The sequence below is a fragment of the Heterodontus francisci genome, chromosome 2 (genome assembly GCF_036365525.1).
Source record: "Heterodontus francisci isolate sHetFra1 chromosome 2, sHetFra1.hap1, whole genome shotgun sequence".
NCBI lineage: Eukaryota > Metazoa > Chordata > Chondrichthyes > Heterodontiformes > Heterodontidae > Heterodontus > Heterodontus francisci.
Window position 1 is genome coordinate 114,510,275 of NC_090372.1, and position 12,496 is coordinate 114,522,770.

At 43.6% G+C, this 12,496-nt stretch overlaps 1 protein-coding gene across 2 annotated transcripts in view; it reads left to right on the forward strand.

Annotated features, from left to right (window-relative positions):
• si:dkey-256h2.1 (uncharacterized protein LOC337520 homolog) overlaps window positions 1–12,496 on the forward strand; it is a 314,605-nt gene that overhangs the window by 187,272 nt on the left and 114,837 nt on the right. For both annotated transcript variants that reach the window (XM_068009788.1, XM_068009780.1), the window contains exon 8: window positions 5,370–5,521. In XM_068009788.1, coding sequence (XP_067865889.1) covers window positions 5,370–5,521 — 152 coding nt within the window. The remainder of the gene's footprint in view (window positions 1–5,369; window positions 5,522–12,496) is intronic.

The following is a 12,496-nucleotide window of genomic DNA, read 5'->3' on the forward strand; positions in this document are numbered from 1 at the left end:
CATTGATCTAGATTGTGAATAGCTGGGACCCAAGCACTGATCCTTACGCTACCCCACTAGTCACAGCCTGCCAACCTGAGAACGACCCATATATTACTACTCTCTGTTTTCTGTCCATTAACCAATTCTCAATCCATGTCAATCCCATGTGTTCTAATTTTGTTTACTAACCTCTTGGGCTGAATTTTACAGACGTCAATGTCTGGGTTCGTGGCGGGGGTGGGGTGGCTGGAAAATGCTTCCGGGAGAGGGTCGCTATGCACCCCAGCGCCGGGAGGGCCCAGCCCAATATTGCCAGCAGCAGCGAGGCCTTGTGATGGCCCCCCTGCCGCTTGGCGACAGGACCGCCATTTAAATATTTAAATAAATTAAAATCAGTGAATTAATTACGCTTACACTCCCAGCGTCTGTCCCAGTGCGATCTTCGTCTTCGGATCCCTGTCCGGGGAAACGAGTTGGAACACTGGTTGGGAGGGGGGGGAGGAGGTATGTTTCTCAGTGCGGAAGGGGGGAAACGGGGTCAAAGTTACATCATTGGTGTAAGGGATGGTGGGAAGGGCTTTAGGTTACAGTTTATGCACTTTGTGGGGGGGGGGGGAAGGTCAGGTGGTCAAGTGTATTGGCGAGGAGAGAACAAGTAGTTAAGTTTATGGTAATGGGGGGGTGGGAGAGGGGCAAAATAAATGTATGTGATTTTTTAATTAAGTGTTTCTTTAAATATTTAAATTGAATTTGCCCCCTTCACGTCATCCGGGGCGGTGGGGGCAGCCCGTCCGCCCGCCCCGGCTATTGAAATGAGCTTCTGCGCTTTATATCGTGGCGGCTCCGCGATGTGTTCTTTTCGCCTGCTGTCGATTTCAGCGGCAGGAGTATAAATTTCAGCCCCTTGTGCAGGACCTTAGCAAAAGCCTTATGAAAATCCAAATACACCACTTCCACTGGTTCCCCCTTATCTATTCTGCTAGTTACATCCTCAAAAAACTTCAACATCTTTGTCAAACATGATTTACTTTTCATAAATCCATGTTGACTCTGCTCACTGTTACCATTATTTTCAAAGTGTGCAGTTATCACATTCTTTATAATTGATTCTGGCATTTTCCCTACTACTGATGTCAGGCTAACAGGTCTGCAGTTCCTCATTTTCTCTTTCCTTTCTTTCTTAAATATTGGGGTTACATTTGCTACCTTTCAATCTTCAGGAACCATTCCAGAATCTATAGAATTTTGGAAGGTGATCACCAATGCATCCACTAACTCTACAGTCACCTCTTTCATCGCTCTGGGATGTAGATCATCAGGTTCAGGGGATTTATCAACTTTCAGTCCCTTTAATTTTTCCTGTGCTACATTTTACTGATACTAATTTCTTTCAGTTCCTCACTTTCGCTAGTCCCTTTGTTCTTTAGTATTTCAGGGAGGTTTTTTGTATCCTCCTCTGTGAAGACAGACAGAAAGTACTTGTTAAATTTATCTGCCATTTCCTTATTCACCATTATAAATTCCCCTGTCTCTGCCTGTAATGGGCCCACATTTGTCTTTGTTAATCTTTTTCTTTTTACATATCTATGGAAGTTTTTACAGTCCGTTTTATGTTTCTTGCTAGTTTACTTTCATATTTAGTTTTTTTCTTTCTTTATCAGTTTCTTGGTCCTCCTTTTCTGAATTCTAAAATGCTCCCAATCCTCACACTTACTACTTTTTTGCTAACTTTATAAGCCCCTTTCTTTGATCTCATACTATCTTTAACTTCTCTTGTTAGCCATGGTTGGATCACTTTTCCTGCTGGGTTTTTGTGCCTCAAAGGAATATAAACTTGTTGTAAACCGTGCATTCATTCTTTAAATGCTAGTCATTACCTGTCTACTGTCATACCTTTTTAAGTAGCTTCCCAATCTACCACAGCCAATTTGCTCCTCATTCCTTTGTAGTTTCCTTTGTTTAGATTTAAGACCCTAGTTTCAGATTGAACTACAGAACTTTCAAACTTAAAGTAAAATTCCATCATATTATGGTCACTCTTCCCTAAAGGCTCCTTTGCAATGAGATTAGTAATTAATCCTTTCTCACTGCACACTACCAGATCTGTAATAGCCATTGTCTGGTTGGTTCCTCAACATACTGTTCTAGTAAACCATCTCGTACACATTCCAGGAATTCGTCCTCCACAGCATTAGTGCTAATTAGGTTCACCCCCAGTCTATATATAGATTAAACGCCCCCATGATTACTGTATTACCCTTGTTACATGCACCTCTAATTTCCTGATTTATACTATGCCTTACAGTGCCACTACTGTTTGGTGGTCTATATAAGCAACTCCTACCATTGTTTGCTGCCCCTTGCTGTTTCTTAGCTCTACTCAAACTGATCTTTCGATCTAAATCCACTCAGACTAATATTCTGATCTCATCTTGTATTAACAGCACTACCCCACCTCCGTTTCCTTTTTGCCTATCCCTCCTAATGGTGAATACCCTTGAACATTCAGTTCCCAGCCATCGCCACCCGACAGCCATGTCTCCGTAATGGCAACTGGATCAGACCAGTTTACTTCTTTTTGTGCCGTCAATTCATCCACCTTGTTGCGAATGCTATGTGCATTTAATTCTGTCTTTTTATTATTTTCACAACTTCTAGCCTTATCTTAAGTTTGTACACTCTGTCGCTTCCTGCCACACTCTGATTATCATTACCCTTATTGCTACCTTTCTGTCTTGCCTTCTCCTCTCTCTTTAAATTATCACATCTTCTCTCACTTGATCCCTCGCTCCTAATATTTAATTTAAAGCCCTCTCTACCGCCCTAGTTATATGACTCGCCAGAACACTGGTCCCAGCATGGTCAGGTGAAGACCATCTAACGGTACAGCTCCCACTTTCCCCAGTATTGGTGTCAGTGCCCAATGAATCATAACCAATTTCTCCTACACCAATCTTTGTGCCATGCATTTAACTCTCTAATCTTATTCACCCTATGCCAATTTGCTCACGGCTCAGATAATAACCCAGAGATTATTACCTTTGAGGTTCTGCTTTTTAATTTAGCCCATACTTCCAATGCAGAACCTCTTTCCTAGTCCTCTTTATTTCGTTGGTAACCAAGTGGACCATGACAACTGGATCCTCCCCTTCCCATTGCAAGTTCCTCTCCAGTCCTGAGCAGATGTCTCGAACGCTGGCACCTGCAGCCTTCTGGACTCTCACTCTTGGCTACAGAGAGCTGTGTCTTTCCCCCTGACTATACTGTCCCCTACTACCACTACATTCCTATTTACTCCCCCTGCTAGAATTGCTTCCTGTACCACAGTGCCATGGTCAATTTGCTCATCCACCCTTCAGCCCTCATTCTCATCCATATAGGATGAAAGAACTTCAAACATATAGGACAATTGCAAGGGCTGAGGCTCCTCCACTTCTGCCTTCTCGATGCCCACACCTGCCTCACTTGCAGTCACATCTCCCATCCCTGACTACTGACCACATCAGAAGACGCTATCCTAAGGGGTGTGACTGCCTTCTGGAACAAAGTGTCCAGGTTCTAAAAAAGATATCTGCAGAGAGGGAGAGAGAAAACTACAGGCCAGTTAGCCTAACATCAGTCGTTGCGAAAATGCTGGAATCTATTATTAAGGAAGTCTTAAAAATGCATTTAGAAAAACATAGTATGATTAGATCAAGTCAACATGTCACGAAAGGGAAAGCCTGTTTGACAAATTTATTAGAGTTCCTTGAGGATGTGACTCATAGGGTAGATAAAGGGGAACAAGTAGATGTAGTATACCTGGATTTCCAAAAGGCATTCGATAAGGTGCCACGCAAAAGGTTAATACACAGGATAACGGCTCATGGAGTTGGGGGTAATATAATAGCATGGATAGAGGATTGATTAACAGACAGGTAGCAAAGAGTGGGAATAAATGGGGCATTTTCAAGTTGGCAGGCAGTGAGGTGGAGTGCCGCAAGGATCAGTGTTGGAGCCTCAGCTATTTACAATCAATATTAATGACTTAGATGAAGAGACAGAGAGTAATCTATCTAACTTTGCTGACAATACAATGCTAGGTGGAAAGGTAAGCTATGGGAAGGGCACTGAGGCTGCAAAGAGATATAGATAGGTTAAGTGAGTTGGCCACAAGATGGCAGATGAAGTTTAATGTGAAGTTATTCACTTTGGTCGTAAGAATAGAAAAGCAGAATGCTTTTTGAAAGGTGTGAAACTTTTAAACGTTGATGTTCAGAGAGACTTGGGTGTGCTCGTACAAGGAATGCAGAAAGATAGCATGCAGGTATAGCAAGCAATTAGGAAGGCAAATGGCATGTTGGCCTTTATTGTAAAGAAATTAGAGTACAGGAATAAAGAAGTCTTGCTACAATTGTGCAGGGCTTTGGTGAGACCACATCTAGAGTACTGTGCGCAGTTTTGGTCTCTATATTTAAAAAAGGATGTACTTGCATTGGAGGCGGTACAGCGAAAATTCACTAGATTGGTCCCTGGAATGAGAGAGTTCTCCTATGATGAGAGGCTGAGTAAATTGGGCCTAAATTCTCTGGAGTTTAGAATAATGAGAGACGATCTCATTGAAACATACAAGATTCGAAGGGGGTTGATAGGGTAGACACCGAGAGATTGTTTCTGCTGGTCGGGGAATCTAAAACACAGGGGCACACACTCAGGATAAGGGGCCGATTATTTAGGACTGGGATGTGGAGAAACTACTTCAATCAAAGGGTTGTGAATCTTTGTAATTCTCTGCCCCAGAGGATTGTGGATACTCCTTCATTGAATACATCTAAGGCTGGGATAGACAGATTTCTGGTCTCTCAGGGAATCAAGGGATATGGGGAGCGGGCAGGATAGTGGAGTTGAAGCCCAAAGATTAGCCATAATCATATTGAATGGTGGAGCAGGCACAACAGGCCATATGGTCTACTTCTGCTCCTATTTCTTGTGTTCTTGTGTCACTGAATAGCAAACAAGAGTTGGAATTCTGGCTGTGTGTTTTTCCCACTAACGTTTCTCAGGCTCAGAACAGCTTGCTCAGTAGCTAGGGATTGAACCTGGGATCTTCATGGTTTAGTCCTACGCGCGGGGCATTTACCAACTGAAACATTGGAAAAATTCAAAAGGAAAGTCACGTTAGGAATGTTCAAGCACGCCAGCTATCCAGTTAACGTTGAAATGTCTTCTGCAAACATGCTATAAACATAAGCCAGGAATTTCCTCAGACGTGCTCTCACTCCTCCACGGCACAGAATGTGTCTTGTGGAGCAGGAGCAGATCTGAGGAAATAGCCTTTTACTTCCTTCACCTCTATTTCCCTTTTATTACCAAAACATTACACAGATCTTTGCAATTTATAATTACAGACGCATTGGCCGTTGGTTAACAGATGTCTCGCCACTTCTACCCCTACTTAATACTAAACAATGCACATTCACATTGAAGACTGCGCCATGGGCCATGCCCTGGAAACCATCCCTCAATCTTCGTTTCAATCGAAGAAGCCAGCTATCAACAGGTAGGAAACAGCTGCATTTTATTTATGTTAATAGATCGTTCTTGGAGATGAAAACAAAATATACTAAAAATTTTGAATTTTCTTTTATGTACCTGTTTTAAAAAATTGAATTCTACTATATTTCATTATTTCATCATGCACAGAATAGACAAGGAAGGAGCAGGTGCTGTATGTGTTAAACAGTGTGGAAGTAAAGGAAGTAGACTGTATAGGAAGGAGCTTATTACTCAGCAAAGTAATATAACTAGAGACAACAAGAACTAAGTAACTGGTTTTGTTCCGATTTACAACTGTGGGAAAAAGCAATAAAAGGATGTCAGAAAATAGAAAGGTATATTAATGGAGGTTTCAATCAAACAAATATAAATCGGTATTGCACACCTGGAATCTGAATTGATACTTGTAATGAATAATTGCTTCATGATGCAATAGGGCCCATTTTTCATTTGCACACTGCTGGCATATAAACCACTGCCAGGAGTGCACATCAGGAAATCATGTACGAATCCTATGATTTTGATGCGTTCATTTGAATATATGAAAAATCATGAGCTGGGTGCTGGTAACTTGGAAATTTACTGGTGTGTCAGGGAAACCATATGAGGAATTTTTTTTTCATGACTTGTTAACTGGTAAATGAGTCTAACATCACACAGAAAATGGAAACTGTAGCACCCCAAATGATAGTGATCACAAAACAATTAAGTTCAACATGATCTAGGATTCAATACTGTCGACAGCCAACACCAGATCTACAACTTAGATGTGGACTTGTGCATCCCGCATTCTCCTTACCTCGCTATTTGGCAGCTCTCTAGGCCCTAAGCTGTAGAATTGCCTCCCTAAATCTCTTTGTCTGTACACCACTCTCTCCTCCTTCAAGACCCTCCTTAAACTTATCCCTGTCCCTGCCAGGTTTCTGAGGTTGAATCAGACTGCTCGCTACCTTGGTGTCATATTTGATCCCAAAATGGGCTTCCAACCACATATCTGCGCCATCACTTAGATCGCCTATTTCTGCCTCTGTAACATTGCCTGGCTCTGCCCCTGCCTCAGCTCATCTACTGCTGAAATCCTCATCCATGCCTTTGTTACTTTTGGACTTGACTATTCCAGTGCACTCCTGGCTGGCCTCCCACATTCTACCCTCTGTAAGCTTGAGGTCATCCAAAATTCTGCTGTCCAGTTCTTACTCACGCCAAGTCTCATTCACCCATCTCCTCACCGCTGACCTACATTGGCTCTTGGTTAAGCAATTCCTCAATTTTAAAATCCTCATCCTTGTTTTCAAGTCCTTCCATGACCTCGCCCCCTCCCTATCTCTGTAATATTGAGTCGCACAACACTTCGAGATATCTCTGCTCATCTAATTCTGGCCTCTTGAGCATCCCCGATTTTAATTGCTCCACCATTGGTGCCCATCCCTTCAGCTGCCTGGGCCCTAAGCTCTGGAATTCTCTCTCTCCACCTCTTTGCCTCTCTACCTCTCTTAACTTCTTTAAGACACTTCCTAAAACCTACCTCTTTGACCAAGCTTTTGCCCATCTGCCCTATACCTCCGTATGTGGCTCAGTGTCCAATTTTGCTTCATAACACTCCTGTGAAGAACCTTGGGATGTTTTATGTGCTAAATAAATACGTTAACTTTTGCTCAAGCGTTTAATCACCTGTTCTAATATCTCCATCTTTGTCTTATTACGCTGTTGAAGAGCATTGGGATGTTTTCTTACATTAAAAGCATTATACAATTACATGTTATTGTTGATGAGGAACGGAGAGTTTGGGAGGTTTTGTAGAGCTGGAAGAGTTTAGAGAAATAGGGAGGGTAAGGTCATTAAGGAATACAAATGACATTGAGAATTTAAATTATAGGGATTGGTGGACCAGGATCCAATCTAGGTCAGCAACAACAGAGCTGATAGGCAAGCAAACTTGCTGGTATGGGACAGGATATGAGTAGCAGTGGTTTGGATAAGCTGAAGTTTACAGAGGGTGAAGGATAGGAGGCCAGCCTGGAGAGGATTGAAATAGTCAAGCCTGCAGGTGACAAAGCCATAGATGAGCAGTTTCAATGGCACAAGGGCTAAGTTAGTGGAAGTAGGCAATGTTATGAGGTAGAAATAAGAAATTTTTATGATGGAGAGGATATGGAATTGGAAGCTCAGCTTGGGGTGTGAAATTGCAGTGGCTGGGGAGAGGAATGTAATTTGTGGCAGGGGTTTAGAGTTTGTGGCAGCAACCGAAGACCCTGGTTTCAGTCTTCCCAATGTTTAGCCAGATGAAATTGTCGCTCATCCGAGACTTGATGTCGGACAAGCAGTCTGAAAACACAGAGGTGTGGAGTGATCAAGAGAATTGGTGGGGAAGAGGTGGAGCTGGGTGGTCCTCAATCACGTGGAGGGGGCGGGCTGTCCGTCCCCAGCAATGACGTCAGCTGCCTCTGCGCAGGTGCTGACACCATTTTTAAAGGGCAGTCAGCCCTGGCGGGATATTTAAATTTTAAAAGCGATATCACCGCAGAATTACATAAATGAAGTTCCAAAGCCCTTTTCCCACCCACAATAATAATGACATTAACTATTTGCTCTTTCCCCCATCAAAACACTTACCTTTAACATTTGACCTTCCCCCCCCCCCCCAAAAATGCACAAATTTTAAAGTACAACCCTTCCCACCATCCCCTACACCCATGTCGTTTATTTGACCCTGTCCCCCCTCGTCTCCCAAACTGCTAAACTTACCTCTTCCCCTCCCCCCCTCCAATAGTGTCATGCCTTGTTTCCCCGATGCGGATCTGAAGGCACCAATTCAAATTGTGGTCCCATTGCCCAGTGGTGGAGGGGCCGCCACAGAGCCTCACTGCCATTGGGAGGATCAGGCCGGGTCCAGCCAGCATCGAGGTCCATGGTGGTCCTCATCCAGAGCCATCTTCAGGCCCTCCTCTCCCACCACGGATCATGACGCGAGGTCTGCTTAAAATCCAGCCCAATGTTTCAAAGTGGCAGCATTTAGATGCAGAAGAGGAGGAAGCCCATGCTAGATCTTTAGAGGAGTTTGGAGGTAACAATGTCAGGGTGGTAGGAGAGGCCAATGCTGCAGATGCCCTATTTATGATCAAATAGGTCAGAGTGGAAACATGCAACAGCAGTGCCACCGAGCTGGATACTCGAGAGGCATTGGACAAGGATGGTGTGGTTGACCACCTACAGTACAATGGGAGGTCCTGCTTGACAAACCTCCTTGATTTTGTTGAGGAAGTTGCAGTCCCTGCTGATGGTAATTAGATTTCCAAAAAGCTTTTGATGAAATTCCTCATCAGAGGCTATTATTGAAGCTGAAAGCTGAGGAAATTCAAGCTAAAACCTAGGCACAGATATATCACAGAATTGTTACAGCGCAGGAGGCCATTCAGCCCATCGTCAGCACCTGCTCTTCAAATGAGCAATTCACTTAATGCCATTCCCCCACCATATATAATTGGCTCAAAGTAAGAAAACTGTGCACATTTGTCAATATTGAGGAGAAGTACTGAATGGAATGCCATGGGTTTCAATGCTGGGGTCCCGACTGTTCCTATTCTATCTTACTGACTTAGATGCAGAAACAAATATAAATAGGATAAGTTTGCAGATCAATTTAAGTGGCGGATGGAATTGCAAAGTACTGGACATTGGCTCGAAGAATTTATGGTTCTTGTATATTATAGATGGTGTATAAATAGTCAAAGGTGAAGCAGAAAAGAATTTGGGCATGATAGCCGATTCAGCACCTAACATCAAATCACTATGAAGCAGCAATAAACTAAGGGAATAGGATGCTTCATTATACTGCCAGGTCTGTTGAGTACAGGCAGCTTCCAAGCAGCGTCATATAATCTAAGTAATCAATTCCACACCACTTTTTGTTATTGGATGTTTTTAACTTTCCCTCCCCACCCAAATCCATCCCATCAGTTGCACACATCTCCCCTCTTCCCTGCTGGTCTGCTGTGAACACTTTTTCATACTGTGTATTCTGTCCAACCAGGCCAAATTCTCTAAGATTAGCTGCACAACTTTTCACTTACGATCCTATTCAGCCTCTTTACAATTAGCTTCCCCATGATCTATGCTCCAGTCAGCTCACACTGAGCTGGCAAGGCTACACTAATAAACCGTGTGAAATATAATTTAAATTATTGAAAAAGTGAAGAACGCCCTCTGACATTAGAGATCAGCCTTGTCACTTTTCTCTGCACTACCTCCAGGGTTGTATATTTTCTTTTTCAGTGCACTATACAGTTTCTGCATGATAGCCTCAGACGTACTCTGTATACACTCCTAGATAAACATTTTTCTATGATTTGAACATAGGATGTGGGCATTTCGGGCAATGCCAGCATTTATTGTCCATCCGTAATTTCCCTAGAGAAGGTGCCGATGAGCCATCTTCTTTAACCGCTGCAGTCTGTGTGATGAAGGTACTCCCACAGTACTGTTAGGCAGGGGGTTTCCAGGATTTTGACCCAGCAACAATGAAGGGACAGCGATGTATTTCAGGATGGTATGTTGGAGAGAAACTTGCAAGCGGTGGTGTTCGCATGTGCCTGCTGGCCTAGTCCTTATAGGCGGTAGAGTCATGAGTTTGGGAGATGCTGCTGAAGGAGCCTTGGTGACTTGCTGCAGTGCATCTTGTAGATGGTACACACGGCAGCCACAATGGTGGAGGGAGTGAATATTTAAGGTGGAGAATGAGGTGCCAAGCAAGCAGGATGCTTTGCCTGGATAATCTTGAGCTTCTCGAATGTCATTGGAGCTGTACTCAGCCAGGCAAGCGGAGAGTATTCTAACCCTCAAATAAAAGCAAAATACTGCGGATGCTGGAAATCTGAAACAAAAACAAGAAATGCTGGATTCACTCAGCAGGTCTGGCAGCATCTGTGGAAAGAGAAGCAGAGTTAACGTTTCGGGTCAGTGTCGGGTTCCGAAGAAGGGTCACTGACCCGAAACGTTAACTCTGCTTCTCTTTCCACAGATGCTGCCAGACCTGCTGAGTGAATCCAGCATTTCTTGTTTTTGTATTCTAACCCTCTCCTGACGTATGTCTTGTGAATAGTGGAAAGGCTTTGGGAAGTGAGGAGGTGAGTTACTTGCCGCAGAATACCCAACCTCTGACCTGCTCTTATTGCCACACAATTGATGTGACAGATCCAGTTAAGTTCTGGTTATTGGTAACTCCCCAGGACATTGATGGTGGGGGATTTGGCGATGGTAATGCCATTGACTGCCAAGGGGAGGTAGTTTGACTGTTGTTGGAAATGGCCATTGCCTGCCACTTATCAGCCCAAGCCTGAATGTTGTCCAAGTCTTGCTGCATGCAGGCATGGACTGCTTCAGTAACTGAGGAGTTGCAAATGTAACTGAGCACCGTGTAATCTTCAGCGAACATCCATGCTTCTGACCTTCTGATGGAGGGAAGTTCATTGATGGAGCAGCTGAAGATGGTTGGACCTAGGACACTACCCTGAGAAACTCCTGCAGTGATGTCCTGGGGCTGAAATGATTGGCTCCACAATGACAATCATCTCCCTTTTTGCTTGGTATGACTCCAACCAGTGAACAGCTATCCCCTTGATTCCCATTGACTTCAATTTTACTAAGGCTCCTAGATGCGCTCTGTCAATTGTTGCATTGATGTCAAGGACAGTCACCTCTCACCTCACCTCTGGAATTCAGCTCTTTTGTCCATATTTGGACCAAGACGGTAATGAGGTCTGGAGTCGCGAGGTTGTGGAGAAATGTAAACAGAACATCAGTGAATAGGTTATTGCTGAGTAATTGCCACTTGATAGCACTGCCAGTGACACCTTTCAACACGATGCTGATGATTGATTGGTAATTGGTAACTGGTAATTGGCTGGAATGGATTTGTAGACAGCTTTTTGTAGACAGGACATACATGGGCAATTTTCCACTTTATCAGGCAGATGCCAGTGTTGCAGCTGTGCCAAAATAGTTTGGCTGGAGGTGTGGCTAGTTCATCGCCACAGCTGGGATGTTGATGGGGCCGAAGCTTTTACTGTATTCCGTGCGCTCAGCCATTTCTTAATATCACATGGAGTGAGTCGAATTGTTTGAAGAGTGGCTACTGTGATGGAGGCAAACTCAGGAGGCCGAGATGAATCATCCACCTGGCACTTCTGGATGCAGACGCTTCATATCTAGACTTCACAACTTGGCGATGCTTGTGAAGGTTGCACTTCCCTTGCAAGGCAATAACTAAGTTGCAACACCTTCTAGCCCACCTCTACCTGAGGTGTTGCACTGCACGGCAGTGAAAGTCGGTACGACTTTAAACTTCTATGCCACTAGTTCCTTTCAAGCAGCTTCAAAGGGACATTTGCAATATCAGCCAATTGATTGCCCACCATTGCATAAGGCAAATAACTTGTTGTATTTGTGCAAGTAGCCCAGTTCCTATCTTTTCCTTGACAACAGAGATAATACTATATATAGCATTCCTTGTTGCTTTATTGCTAAAATACTGCTGTTGTAAAACTACCATGGTTTCCTTTTTGTTTTTAATTGTAAGGTTCTAAACAGATACATTTCAGATGATACAGCAGAGGAATTCTGGTGCTCAATCTTTTGAATAAATTGAAACTTTCTTCATGAAGATTTGAATAATGCTGTTTCTCAAGCACATCCAAGGCAAAATCACTAAACAAACTAAAAGACAATGCCTATTGAAATTCTTCTTCTTTGGCCTCCTTGGCGCGAGAGACAATGGGTAAGCGCCTGGAGGTGGTCAGTGGATTGTGAAGCAGCGCCTGGAGTGGCTATAAAGGCCAATTCTAGAGTGACAGACTCTTCCATAGGTGCTGCAGATAAAATTGGTTGTCGGGGCTGTTACACAGTTGGCTCTCTCCTTGCGCTTCTGTCTTTTTTCCTGCCAACTGCTAAGTCTCTTTGACTCACCACGCTTTAGCCATGCCTT